This window comes from Heterocephalus glaber, unplaced genomic scaffold (assembly GCF_053883595.1).
Source record: "Heterocephalus glaber isolate CG9 unplaced genomic scaffold, H.glaber_assembly_v1.0 deba00001509, whole genome shotgun sequence".
Lineage (NCBI taxonomy): Eukaryota > Metazoa > Chordata > Mammalia > Rodentia > Bathyergidae > Heterocephalus > Heterocephalus glaber.
In genome coordinates this window covers 1,639,612-1,654,722 of record NW_028258325.1, presented here as the reverse complement: position 1 = coordinate 1,654,722, position 15,111 = coordinate 1,639,612, and the positions used below count along the sequence as shown (strand labels likewise).

Genomic DNA, 15,111 nt, shown 5'->3' with positions numbered 1-15,111 from the left:
AGGCAAGAAGACAACAGTGGAAAGCAAGTATCCCCTAGCATCTACGGTCTGCTCCCCATACGAAAGGAACGTGATTTTCCTGAGTAGCTGGCATCTGAGGCTCAGACGCCACAGACCCATCAGGCAGCACTTAGAAGAGGCTGAGAAAGCAGTGCCACAGCTGCTGTGCACAGGCCACCTGGCTGTGGCTTGGCATGCCTTTCTTAGGGAGGGTGAGAACCTGGACACCAAATCCGTAGCCCAGCACCACCAGGCAGGAATCCCCCCCAACAGGCTTCGAGGAAGGGGGAAGGGAGACGACAGGCAGGTGCTGGAGGAAACACGCTCTGCACTGTTCTCTTCCCATGTCCTTACATTTGGATAGCACACATGTGTATATAAAATAGCAGTAATTAAGGAAGCAAAGAAAAAGAAACGATATTTTAGAAATTAAAAGCTGCTTCTTTGAAAAGACAAAATGACAGACTCCTAAACAAATCTGGCTTAAAAAAAAAGAAAAGTACAAGCCGGGATTTAGCCGCCTGTCTCACAAACCAAGGACCCGAGTTCGATCCCGGGTACCAAAAAAAAGAAAGTACAAATACAAGAAATAAAAAAAGTCTTATCTACAAACAAGGCAGGAATTGAAGAGACCCTACAAGCAACTCTGTCCTGATAGCTCTGACAATTTCTAAAAATGGAACTTAACAAAACTAACTTGAGAAGACCTTATCCACTGGAGAAAGCAGACCAGAATTTGCACCTCCAGGCATGCTTGGTGGTGTCAGAGAACCAAGGCAAGAGGACAGCAGAGCTGGGCAGTAGGGTACACACCAGCAACTCAGGAGGCCGAAGCAGGAAGATCCTGAGTTCTCCAACCTGGGCAACATGCCAAGACTCTGTCTCAAAATAAAAAGAGCTGGGTATGTGGCTCACTGTAGAGGATCCCTAGTTTTGATTCCCAGTAAGCCCATACACATAAAAAAGAGGACAATCAAGCAAGTGAGCCACAGACCTAAGGGTCAAACTTGACATTAGGATAAAACTGAACATTTTACATGAAGACTAGGTTTCTGGGCAGGACAATGTGTAGAACGTGAGCTGGGAAGGGGCTGCTACAGAAGAGAACTCTGGAGAAGTCTGGTTACGAACTGTAAGGCAGGGAGGAATCTCCACTCACCTCCTGTTGTGACTGTGGTAAAAGAATGCTTACCTAGAAGAGAGCAGTCAGTTCCACTTCCTCACCACGGGGGCAGGGAGTGCCCTATACTCAGAGCTCCTATTCTAAGGACAGAAAGAACCAAGCCATCTATAAAACCCCAATGTGGGGTCGCCAAGAGAGAAGCAGCCATGCTACCAAATGAACTGTATGACATGATACAACAGCCCTAAGGAAAGGGGACACATGTCATCAGTGTTTCACCTTTGGCAGAGGAAGGAAGGTGGAAAGAGGCCATATGGCAGGAAGAAAGGAGTGAACAGGCGTGGTGAGAGTGGGAGTCTAGGCCCAGGAAACTCCAAGCACAGGGATATTCCTACTCCCTTCAGGAGCCGGAAGCAGGAGGTAGAGAGAGAACCTGGCCCAGGCCCACACCAGCACCAAGGTGCAGCACATGCCACTGGAGAAGCACTGGCCCAAGCTCGCTTAGCCTCCTAGGTAGGCACTCCAGTGACAGCCTCCACCTGGCGCTCCCTACGCACTGACCTGTGACACTTGACCAAAGAGAGCAAAAAGAAGCACAAAGCAAGACTAATGCTTGAGGAAGAGATGGCAATGCCAATTCTACATACACTCCCAGAAAGGAGACAGAACAGGAACAGGGACACACCTCAACTTGTATTATGAGGCCCTAAAGGACACTGTAAGACAAAAAGACTACAGACAGTCTTTCTCATCTTTCACAACCACAGATACAAAGCCTTAACAAAATTCCTGCAAACCAATGCAGTAACGTGCACAAGGGATATCCACAGAAAGACATGTACAAAAGCATTCACAGCAGCTCTTTTCCAAATAGCACAAATCTGGAAACACTCAAAGGACCATCGGTTAACTGGGGAATGGGCAAACTGCTGTATCTGTACTGTTGTTTTGTTTTGTGTTTTTTAACAGTACTGGGGGTTGAATCCAGGGTTTTCTCACTGAGTTACACTCCCAACCATTTTCAAATTTTTTACTTTGAAATAGGGTCTCACTAAATCATTAAATTGCCCAGGCTGAGCTTGAACTTACACTCTTCCTTGCCTGCGGCCTCCCGGAATGCTGATACTACAGGTGTGCACCACCACACTCGGCTCTGTCTGTACATAAAAAGGAGCAAACTACTGATGCATGCAACAAAACTGCATCAAGTGACAGAATTTTATGTAACACTCTTGAAAAAGCAGAGCTGCAGGGACAAAAATCAAGCCTGTAACTGACTACAAGCTGACCACGGGGGGATCAAGGAAATTGTATGTGGGTTCTGCAATCCAATTACGGCCAGTGTTTTGTTTTGTAAAGAAAAAGGGGTGAGTTTTTTACTGAAAGTAAATTATCACTGTCTTAAGAGGCCCTCTATTTTAAACCAGCATTACCACGGAGGCGCCCTGCGAAGGCTGCAGGTGTGAGCGCACACTGGCTGCTGCTTGGGGTGAGAAGAACAAGCCTGCTGGACAGAGGACTGTCTCCAGCACAGAGCCCTGAGGGAATGAGGGCCCCAAGGCAGGGCGTGGCCTTCCCGCCAGCAAGCGCAGACCAAGTACCACTGCACAGCTGAAATCAGAAGGAGAAGCAAGAAAGTCCCGTATACACACATAAAACGAAAAGTGAAAAAAAGCTTCAGTTGGTGAAAAGACAAAAATGCTGACTGGAAATGCAAGGAAACAAACTGGTATCGATAATACTAAACAGCCTCCCATTAAACACAATGTGGAAAAAACCAAATACGTTAAGTGAACACAGAAACAATCATGTGAAAAATGATTAAAACAAGATCTGAGGGGGCTCTGGGGATTTAGCTCAGTGGTTTCGCCACCTGCTGCGATCCCCGGTACCAAAAAAAAAGAAAAAAAAGCAAGATCTGAGGGGACAAAAACTTCAGGCTATGTTCTCTTTGCCTCTAGGGTCACTCTTTTGTTCATCCATTCACCTAGTCATTAATTCAAATATTTTGAGTACCTAAGTATGTCAGGCAGAAAATACACAAGAATAGCTGCCTTCTCAGAGCTTGTATTCCAGTAAAAAAAAAGACAAAATGAACAAGTGAAATAATATGTTATGTTAGAAGCAAGTCTGAGGCAGAGAAAAAAATGCAGGACATGGGGACTGGTGGAAAGGGGTTCGTCAGCACCAGGGCAAGAAGGCAGCTCTGGGTGCACGAAGGACTGGCATTCAGGCTGGCATGCCACCCGCAGGAGCCTCTGGCTGACAGGAGAGGAGGTACACAGCGACCCACACAGCAGCCAGACACTCCTCACACCATCACAGGGACTAACTGGAAAGCAGACCCAGGTTAGAAAACAAGGCACATACAGCAAGGGATCAGAACAAAGAGCCAAAACAGTTACCTACAGCAGAAATCAAAGGAAACAGAAGAACTCAAAAGTGGGGCCTTAAGTAGTAGCATAAGCTAACTCCTAGAACCCAGACAGATGTGGAAGCCCCACCAACTTTGGCCAAAGGTCAGGTAAACAGTATGGTCTCCTGCAGGCTGAACAACCTCCATTAAGCTGAGCTGAGGCAGGGAAAGGGGAAGGAAAGCCAAGCTACAGAACTGCACCTGGGATCGAGAATTCCAGGTATCACCAGCATATGGAATTGTCTAAAACCAAACACATGAAAGGCTTGCTAGCTCCTCAGGAAAGTGCTTCACCCACAAAAACCCTGAGCCCGCACTAACAAAGCCAAAACGCCCTGTGAACCGGCACCTGGCGGACTGTCAGGTGTGGCCAGCAGAGGCCAGGAGGGACATCCAGAGCATCCTGCAGCAGACACGCTCCTTCCCTCCTGCTGCCGGTGAGCCCACAGCCCACAGGGAGGCGCACCGCACCCGCTCACCGGCAGCCACTCACCGGCTGGTCAAGGCTGCCGTGCCTCTCTTCCTTCTCCACGGTCCTCCGGCAGTCCGGGCACACCCACAGCGGCAGGTGCAGCACACTGTTGCCCTTGGGAGCCATGGAAAGGGCCAGTTTGCTCGAAGTCTTAACTCCACTCTCTAAGAATGAAGAAGAGTCCTTCCGTTCACTTCTGCACAGAAGACAATAATCCCCAGCGGGGTAGGGTGGTGTCCTATGATTCATGCCAAAACTAAAGGGAGTCTGGAACAGAAAAAAAAATTCTGTTTTCAAAACCTGATCCATAAAGCCAAGATTGTTTAAAAATACACTTAGCTCTAAAATAAATGCACATGTATGTTTATGCAGAGAATCAGAAAACTCGTTGAATAAAACTGAAACTAGTGCTCTAGAAATTCATAATACTTCAAATAAGACAGTAACGTCATAAAGAAAATCTTTGTAGGAATCTGAAGTTGCCTGTGTACCCCTTTACCTAGACTTCTGGACTGCTCTCCAAGGGGAGACTGCCAGCCTCAACTTTCAAAAGTATTCTCCATCCACAAGGCTTGAGGCCCAGGGCCCTGCCCACCAGGCTCACACGGAGGTGGCAGTTCTGCTGAGGCCAGCTGTCGAGTTCTGGCTTCCACACTACACATCACAGCACCCATACACGCAAGACCCAGCCCCCAGTCCAGGCTCCACAATAAGCAGCGCTGCATTCACCTCCAGCTACCTGATTTCAACTGCTGCTTTTCAAACAGACCCTAGACTGTGGGACGAGGGAGAGGGCAGGGCCCGAGGAAGAGACAACATGATGACCCTGGGTCCTCTCCGAAGATTACCAAGCACTCTGTCTGAAAGTAAAATGAGCCATAGAAACACAGGCACACAGCAAAATGCCAGAGCCTGTAGGTCTGGAGATGCACCGAAGCCCTAAGAGTCCAACCTAACCAGGTAACAGAAATGGCCCTCATGCTTGACAAGGGAGACCTGCAGGCCCTGGAGAGGCTCAGAGCCACACAGCACAGCTCCCCATGGTCTCTCTCTCCCGCCAACCAGAACATCTTGTTGCCTACCAACCAGGTTGGGGAGGAACAGGACCCTCACAGCAAGGCCACTGTGGCTTTCCACAAAGGCCCCAACTAGCCCTGCTGGCTCCATCACCAACGAAGAGCTCTCAAGTGGGCCCCAGTCTCCACGAGGGCAGTGGGTTCTCAAAACTCAGGGCTGCCTGAGCAAAGGAACAAGTGAGTAGGGAATGAGAGCACTGTTCAATACAAAAGGCTTTCACACCTTCTGACTCCTGTGCAAGCAAGCAGTTAAAACTGCATGCACCTGGGGCCCAGGATTTAGCTCAGCGGTTCTGACGCCTGCCTCGAAAGCACAAGGACCCTAGTTTGATCCCCAGTACCAAAAAACAAAAAACAACAACAAAAAACTGCATGCACCTGGCAGTGCTACATGGTTCTAGGGTTCAATCAGACAGTCCAGTAGCTATGTGATGAAGCCTGTAATGCCAGCTGGGGGATGAGGGGAGAGAACTGAGTCCTTTCTCCCACTGGTCCCAGCAGGCTGTGGACTCCAAACCACAGAGTGCAGGAGAGCAGACATCTTTCTTTATTCCTACAGATCTGAAAAGTCTAAATTACAACAACTTCAAAACTCACACTGATGTGCTAGGTGTTCTGGCACAGGCCTATAATCCCAGCACACTGGGAGGCTGAGGCAGGAGGACTGCAGGTCTGAGTCTAGCCTGGGCAACTTGGCAAGACCCTGTCTCAAAAAATTTAAAAAGGGCTATGAGGGCCGGGGATTTAGTTCAGTGGTTCCACCGCCTGCCTCACAAGCTTAAGGTCCCGAGTTCAATCCCCAGTACCAAAAAAAAAAAAAACAACTTTCAGATTTTGGAGCATTTTAAATTTCAGATTTTTTTTGTATGTAACTGGGCCCAGCACCTACCAGAGCACTGGGCACACTGATAAATAAGCCTCATCAAAGACAAAAACAATACATAAGGTAAATGAGTAAAAATACACAACCTCAGACAAGGAGGAAAACACACGGCAGAAGGTGCATCTGACACTGGGAGCTATGTACTTTTACCTAGGGTAAGGAAATGACCTGAGACCCCTGGAGCACCACAGACAGCCTTGGAACAGAGAGGCCCTGACGCAGCAGGTCAGACGACTGGGCGGTGGGTGAGGGAAGGGCAGGAGATGAGCTGTGGAGGGACGGGGCCGTGGATGGACTCCCAGGCTGTGCACAAAGAAGAGATGGGAGGGAGGAAGCAAGATCAGGGGAGAGCTGACGATGGCCTGCACCAGGGACACAGGCAGTGACAGTGGACAAGGACAAGACTGCAGGGCTGAGCCGGGCATGAGGTGTGGGACAGAAGGACTAAGGGCAGCACCTGAGGCCCTGGACAGAGCAGGAAGCACGGTTCTGGACCACGAAAGATGAGTATAAATGTCTGACATCTACATCAGGCCTTCTAGGACAGACAATGGGGACACATTGTAAGAACACAGTAAACACACAAACTCAGACAAAGTCAAATCTGGTGTTCACCCATGAAGAAAACAGTTTGCAAGGATGTGGACTGGGACTGGAGGGTGGTGCTTTTGTTTCTATTTTGGCTTTGAGATAGGGTTTCATAGTTGCCCTGGCTGTTCTCAAATTCTTGGACTTAAGCAATCCTCCTGCCTCAGCCTCCTGAGTAGCTGAGGCTACACGTGTGTTCCATCATACCCAGCCAAGGGCAGCATTTTAACAAGAGTGAAGAGAGGACAGTGTGTAAAATCAGGCGCATCCAAGGACAGGGCCTATGGGCGTGCAGAGCAGGAGGGCAGGCAGGGGCAGCCACCAGGCTATGGTTCTAACACGGCTATGGTTCCTACTTCCATCTTAAAAAGACACTTAGCTGTATGGAAAATGAGCTCTGGAGAGACAAGGTAAGTAACGCTGCTGCGGGCAGCTCCAGAGGTAGGGAGGAGATGAGGTGGTTTAGGCTCAATGGGAGCCAGACAGAAAGGAGAGCAGTTGGACTGAGGAATGCGGAGTGGGATTGGTGAGGGTCCAGAGGGGTGTGTGAAGGTCAGGCCAACACAGACACACCAGAGACAGGACAGGCGGGCCCAGCGGCAGGAACAAAAGGTCTGTTCTGGACGCTATTCACAGAGAATAATGCCACTGAGCTAGATGAGATGGCCCACGGAGTTCAGAATGAAGCCAGGACTTCTTGATGCTTGCAGGTGTGGTGGCACACACAAGGAGTCCTAGCTACTCTGGAGGCCAGGGGAGGGAGGGTCATTAAGAATAGGAGTCTGGGGTCAGCATGGGCAACAGAGTGAGACCCTCAACACAAGGAGCTCCTTTGTTCATTTTAAATTTCAGTCCTTCTTTCTTACAGTTCGTTCCGGATACTTTCTATTGCTATCTCTTCAAGTTCAGTCACCTTTTCTTCAGCAGTATCTAAGCTGCTGCCAATCCTCATTGAATGTATTTTTCATCTTAAGACACTGTAGTCTACAACTCCAGCTGTTCACTTTGGGTTTTCTTCTGAGCTTCTTCTTACCATACTGATGCTTTCCTCTATCTTCCTGAACACGTGGAAAATAGCCATGAATTGTGCTAACATCCTTACTCACTGACTCCACCATGTGTGTCATTTCTGCCTGCTGATCTTTCTCCTCAGTCTGCACTGCCATGACTTCTTTGCATCCCTGCTAACTTCTGACTAACAGACATTGTACATTTTACCTTGTTAGGTGCAGGACATGTTTTCATTCCTTCCAACACCTGAGCATAGCTATAGACCATGGTCAGGATATTTGGGAAGTCTGGTCCTCTTGAGGTTAGGCTGTAAATCTTGTAAGGCGGGTCTGCTCCTGACAACATTCCTGTGCATGCTCTCCAGGGTCCTGTGCCTCCCGAGAGTTCCCACTTTGACCACACTGAGCCCCTCTACCCCCGGATTCAGATGGCTTCCTGACATGCTCCTCAGGGCTCAGCTGCGGACTGCAGAAGACACATACACCACAAATGCACAAATGCACGTTGGTCTCCCCAAGGTCTTATCTCAGTCTCCTCAACTCAAGGAGACTGAGCCCCATCAGCCTCTGTTGTAGCTATGCACTACAAACTTTCTGCAGGGGGTGAGTTTAGCAATCCCGGGGCTGCCTTGGTTTCCCTGCTCCTGCCTGTCACTGCCCAGTGCTGGAAAAGTACTGTTTGGTATATTTTATCCTATGTTTAATTGTTTAAGGCAAGAGGACAAATCCAGTCCAAGCTACTACATTCTGTTTGGAAGCAGAGGTCTAATTACATAGATATACAAAATAATGGGGGGGGCAGGGGATGTAGCTCAGTGCGAAGGCCCTGGGTTCAATCCCCAGTACCACCAAAAAATAAAATTTTAAAATAAATAAAAGTGTAAGAATGAACATTAAGGGGTGGGATGTAGCTCAGCTGCACAGCGCATGCCTGGCAAGTGCGAAGCCCTGAGTTTGATTCCTAGTACAAAAAAAAAAAAAAAAAAGAACATTAAATAAATGTTTTCTCCATGAGCCAGGGATTTAGCTCAGTGGCACTGCACCTGCCTTGCAAGCACAAAATTGTCAGTTCGATCCCTGGTACAAATAAATAAATATTTTCTCCAAAACCCAACACATACACAGCTATATACAATATATAATAATTATACATATAAATATAAGGGACTTCAGTGACTTAGACTTTTTTATATTCCTGAGGTGACAACACTGCTGAAAACACCTCAGAGCTATTACTTCAATGCCCCACCTTTCATGCATTTTACCCTTTCTGAGTAAATGAATTCTGTACTCTCACATAAAAGTTGCCACTGTGGAGAGTGTGCATGTCCATACATGAGGAGTGGGAAGAGGGGATGAAAGAAGACACTAAATCATAATATAGACCTGAACATCCCTAATCTAAACATCTGAAATCCAAAATGCTTGAAAATCCAAGTTCTGAGTGCTGTAAGACCACAAGTGGGAAACTCCACAACTGTGTTTTCTACTGGCAATGGGTTACGACCAAAACAAGGCACACTAAAAACATTGTATAAAATTACCTTCAGGCTATGTGTATAAGGTTTGCTATATATGAATTCCATGTTTAGACTTGGGCCGCATCCCCAAGATGCCTGATTATGTATATGCAAATATTTCAGAATCTGAAAAAAAATCTGAAATCCAAAATGCTACTGGTCCCAAGCATTTTAGATAAGGATTTTCAACCTGCAGCATTCATTCTGTTACTAGGCCTATATTTTAGTTTTGAAAGTATTTTTCAAAAAGAAATTCCAAATTAAACATTAAAAATTCAGACTTACTGAAAAGACTTTACATGTAAGCTCCTCATCACAGACATGAAGAAAAAGGGATATTTTAGGACATAAAAACAGTACAATTTCACAGCTAGCTTCCCCACTGCTAAGTCTACACCCTCCAAGGGTAAAGCTGGGACTCACAAGAATGAGAGCACCTGGGTAGGTGCAGTTCTTGGCCGCTGCCCAGACACGCACCTTTATCCAGCCCCTGATGCCCCGATAGGGTCTCAGTTCTCCAGAGCAATGGCTTGTGCTGCACATGCGACCCAGACACCAACCCTTCTATTCCTCCAACCCCAGAAGGAATAGTCCTCCGAAAGGCACCAAGCCCGATACACAAGGCCCTCGGCTGCTGGGTCCCCACGTAGTACAATTACCCTGTGGAAGCCAAAAGTTCTACGCACATTATCTGTCTAACCATGTGGGTCTCAGTCCTTGCCTCCCTACCTACCCTCTGACACCCTGAACCACTCATTTCCCTTTTCTTTGCCAGAAAATTATTAAGCATCTCTTCCAACTCCTCTGTGGCATCCTTTTTTCCCTGAGATTTTTAACCCCCACCCTCAACCACGACATGCTGTCATACAGCTAACTGCTAAAACTCTTCCACCACGCCTGGGCTTTGCACCAACTATTATAGTTATTAGGGTACAAAACTACTCTTCACCTATCTTCTTACTGGACACTCAACATTTTTAAAGGCCCATTACCAGCACCAAGAAGGTGTCCAGTAAATGCCCACTGAGGGAACCACCGTGATGAGACCAAATCAACTCTTCACACTTGAGTCTTGCCTACCGTGCCCACAGCTTTCCTCATTCTCATACATGACCTTTCATTAGCTGCCTGTGCGAAGGCCGGGGATCCCTGTGTCACCAAGATACCTACCCATTCCTGTTCCTTTCCTGATCTAACTTTTCTAAAGCACATGTGGCCTCTGTGAGCAAGGACCACTGCTTAGCAAATAATCACTCAACAAACACTTAAGTCCCCTTCTAAGTGGCAACCGAAAATTGATGACTGAATCACACTGTGAGTTAGGTGAAAACTACCTTAAGTATTTGTTTTATCATTTCTGCAGCTTTACAGAGTAAATATTTAGCAATTTATAGATTCCAAGGTTGCTCCCTGGAAACAATAAAATTCAGTAAACACTAATTATTGATTCCAGATTATAACTTTAGCACCCCTTGTCACAGCTAATATAAAAGTGAGTTTTCTTTAGGATTCCTTTAATTTCAGTTCATACATTAAAAAGAGAAGAAAGCCTAAAGAAAACTGCCACTATTTTCTTTCTTGCTGCTCCTAAATTGGCCTACCTATTAATCGACTAGCAGCTGCTGTAAATAGGACAGTCTCATGGTAGTAATGAAGGCACAGTAGCACATGTTGTCTGCCAGAACTAGAATTACATAAAACACTTGTATGCATCCAACTAATACTAACATGGTTTTCCTATACTAGTGTAGTCGTTACATTTTAAGTCTAGTAAACAATATGATGATTGTTTGTTTTGATGTTACTCATTCAGAAGAAAAGAAGTATCTCAGAAAGTCTCAGGATAGGTCCCGATGCCAGGGTAAGTTCAGCACCACTGCTCTGTCATCTGACAGCACAGCAAATATTTGCAAAATACTTCAGGTCTCTGAAGTATTCAAGCTCCATATGGCAAAGGAGCAAAATAACTCAATGTATTAACAGCAGATTTGCAGCTCTGGAAGTATGTATTTCTAACATATTGCTCTTCTTCAATCTGTAAAATACAATTTTATCTGCTGGGGTCAAATGAGAAGTTATCGAAGGACTGCTAAATCCTCAGGCTTCAGTCTGCATTCCCATCAAAATCTGAAGGTATGTGAAAATCACAGTAACTAGAAAAGAGGAAACCACTTAGTATGAATAGAGGCCGAGAAAAGCTTTTACCTAGAGATGCAGGAACAAGCATATAACATTTGAAAATTAAGTGACCTGAAACAATTCCAAAGTAGCCATCACAAGCTCCAAGTCACTGACACAGCCCTGCTGACAGGCAGCCAGGACAGGGGCAGTCCCACGGTGGACCCCACCCATACCCAACACCACAGCACATTTGCCACAGGAAAGCACTTGGCCCACAGACAGACAGCCGTTGGCTAGGGTAATGGTGATCACAGCATAGCACTGATAACACAGTCTCCAGGGTTGGTACTACAGTGCTTTGGTTCATGAATTCAAAATGTATGAGACAGTCCAAGGTAAGGAGGGAGAGAAACTTTCAACAGAAGGCACAAGGAACAGACCAAGGCTCCTGAGCCTACCAGGAGGACACTGGGAGGAACTCAAAAGGAAGCACAACAGTGGAGTAGACAGACAGACAGTTTGATGCAGAGCACAGCCCCAGAGGAGCAGAGACTTGAAGGAAAACAGAAGGAACATAAGTTTTATATATATATATTTTGGGGGGGGGGTACCAGGGATCGAACTCGGGTCCTTGCGCTTACGAGGCAGGTGGCGGAGCCACTGAGGTAAATCCCCAGCCCGATAGGTACTATATTACCAGCTTTTGCCACTACAACATACTTCTGAATACACACACACACACACACACACACACACACACACACCAACTTAAAGGAGCACAAGTTGAATTTGGCTCATGGTTTGGGAAGATTCAGTCTTTGGTTGGCTGGTTGCAAGAGAGAAACATCCTGGTGAAATGGTGGGCAGAGCAAAGCCTCTTAGTTCATGCCATCATGAAGCAGAGCAGGGGTACAGTAAGAGAGGAAGGGGCCAGATACAGACCCCAAGGTCAGACCCATATGACCCACCCCCACAAATACCCCTGGGTGGCTCCCAAACCAAGCAGGTTGACAATAAGCTAAACCACCACAGGTACTCACAGACTGCTGAAGAGGGCATAAAAATAGAACGATCTTTGGAAAACCACTTGGAACTATGTTCCTCAGGACCACCACAATAAACCATCTCCTGGCATCTGCTCTCCTGAGGCTACTATGGAGTATCTCTTTAACCAAGATTCATAGGTGCCAGGCCTACCCTATCATCACCTGAGAACTGTTCCAGTGACTCTCCTCCCTTTCTTATATTGTGTTTTTTCTTCTTTCCTGCATCATTTCCATTAGGACTCATAGGCCACTCTTTCTCTCAGCCTCCTCTCGATTGTACTTCTCAACAACTCACTGCCTGCCTGTTCCTTCAGAGTCTGCTGAAGCACTAAGAGACACTAAGAGAAATATGTACAAGCCACAAATGTGAGCCACATAAACACATACACATAAAAACAACAAAATACCACTAAAACCCTATTCCAACAGCCAGTATCCGTAACAGTGGAAAATCCTGGTGAGGATGTGGGACAATTTTCGCTTACTACTGGCACATGCCTGCAATCTCCGCTGCACAGGACAGGAAGTATCTCAAGACTAAGGGGAGTCTGAGAAGCTTAGTGAGACTGTCTCAAACAAACAAAAAAGAAAATGGTCAGTAACAGAGCACTTACCTAGCCTGTGCAAGGCTCTGGCTTCAATCCACGGTACCATAATAAGTAAGTACATGCATACATATTCTACCATTTGATCCAACAATCACACTCCTTAATGTTACCAGGTGTACTGAAAATCTATGTTTACATAAAAACCTGAATGTGGATACAGATAGTCCTCACTTAATGGCCTACCTGTTTAACAACTGTTTGGACTTACAACGGAGGCACGCTGTTTCACTTATGACTCACCACCACTGGACTTATGACCCTTCTTTTTTGGGGGTAAGGTTCTGTTAATCTTGTTAATAGAGCCTCAGTGTCTTTTCTGTATAGTACACCTTCTTTATACAGTACTGTAGTTTGTGCTGACTGTGCTGTACAGTACAGTACTGCAGTTTTACGTTGTTACACATTACAGTACTGTCTATGAGTTATGCCAATAAAAGCAAAGTCATCAACTTGGAGTTTACTTGGACTATTTCTTTGTTCTGATTACAATTCTGTTAACAATCTTGTAATGTACACACTATATACAATTCCTCTTTTAGAAACCAATTCAATTAATGATCTAATCACAAGACTATAACTTGGTCATTAAACAACCAATGTTTGTATCTACAGCAGCTTTATTCATAACTGCCAAAACTTGGAAGCAACCAAAAGGTCATTCAGTAAGTGAACAGAGAAACTGTGGTACATCCAGAGAATGAAATATTACTCAGTGCCAAAAAGAGATGAGCTAGATAAGAAATGGAGCCATCTTTAATGCGCATTACTTTTTTTTCTTGGTACCAGGCACCGAACTCAGGACCTTGTGCTTGCAAGGCAGGCGTGGAGCCACTGAGCTACATCCCTGACCCTTTAATGTGTATTACTAGGTGGAAGAAGTCAGTCTTTCCTCTGTGGCCCCATCCTCTATGACCACTGTCTGACATTCTGGAATGGCTGCCCACAGAGACAGACAGTTAAAGGAGAGTGAGTGTGGGAGACGTAGGAGGGAGGTAGGCAGCACAGAGAGGACCTGGGGCAGTGCTACCACTCTGTATAGCACTGTTATGCTAGACACCCGCCATCACACACCTGGCTAAACCCACAGCTCTCCAACACACGTGGGTCCTCCCAGAAACTATGGCCTCAGGATAACTCTGTGTCAGCATAGACTCAGCCACTGTAATGAAGCCCTCCCACCAGCCAGGAGCCGAGGGCAATGGTGAGTGGGAAGTCACAGGCTACCTGTCGACACGTACTCTACTTTCTGCTCAGTTTTGCTATGAACCTGCAACCTCTCTAAATAGTCCATTAAGCAACTCCCCAAAAAACAAAATCCATAGATGAATTCTAGTAGCATTTTTATTTAATCCAATTAATTCAAAATACAAAAGGTTGGCCAGGGATCTAGCTCAGCGGTTCTGGCGCCTGTCTTGCAAGCAGAAGGTCCTGAGTTCGATCCCTGGTAACAAAAAAATACAAAAGGCAAAAGGTTGTGTCTAAGGGAATCCATATGAAAACAACTACTGAGAAATGCAGGCACTCCCACAAGGACTCTAGAGGAGATCCACCGCACCACCTTGACCTCTCCCTCCAGCTGCACTCCACCCCCAGCAGCACCACCAGGGAAGGGGTGGGGCTCACTCCTATGAGGTAGACTTCCTTCACTGCCCACCTGGCCTTTGCAGAGCCCTGGTCCACAGCTGCTGCGTGTTTCTCTGGACCAGAACTTCCAACGTCAGAGTCAGTTCCCAGCCTCCTCTCTCACCTCTGTTTAAAGCCAGGGCCTCAGTCTTGAAGCAGATCTTACTTTGTAGATGTTTCTCTTCCCTCCCTGGCAACTTTCAAAGAGGGCAGAATAAAATGCTTTAGGTAGGCCCAAGTCCTGGATGGCTCTGTGGGTGATGCAGACTCAGAAGTAGGGTGGCCCGGCTTTAGCAAGACAGAAACAAAAGAGGTATAGGAAAAGATGACCAACAAAACTGTTTCAAATCACTTCCACCTCCAGCTGTATCCTTGCCAGTAGGGTCTGCAAGATTATCAATAGCAAAATCACCTTCTGCTCTGTTAGGGCCGGGGATTTAGCTCAGTGGTTCTGCCACCTGCCTTGAAAACACAAGGTCCCAGGTTCGATCCCTGGTACCAAAAAACAAAAAGTGCATAACCTTCTGTCTAAGCTAGCACAAGTTAATTTCTGTGAATTGAGGCCAAGAGTCCTCAACAAAATCACCTACAACCTCACCACTCTGGGAGGCTGAGGCAGGAGAAT

At 46.5% G+C, this 15,111-nt stretch overlaps 1 protein-coding gene across 6 annotated transcripts in view; it reads right to left on the bottom strand.

Moving 5' to 3' along the window:
- Fam193a (family with sequence similarity 193 member A) overlaps positions 1 to 15,111 on the bottom strand; it is a 138,211-nt gene that overhangs the window by 84,096 nt on the left and 39,004 nt on the right. For 4 of the 6 annotated variants that reach the window (XM_021260392.2, XM_013073071.3, XM_013073070.3 and 1 more), the window contains exon 2: positions 4,033 to 4,278. The exons of the other annotated variants lie outside the window; for them this stretch is intronic. In XM_021260392.2, coding sequence (XP_021116051.2) covers positions 4,033 to 4,278 — 246 coding nt within the window. The remainder of the gene's footprint in view (positions 1 to 4,032; positions 4,279 to 15,111) is intronic. 6 annotated transcript variants of the gene reach the window in all.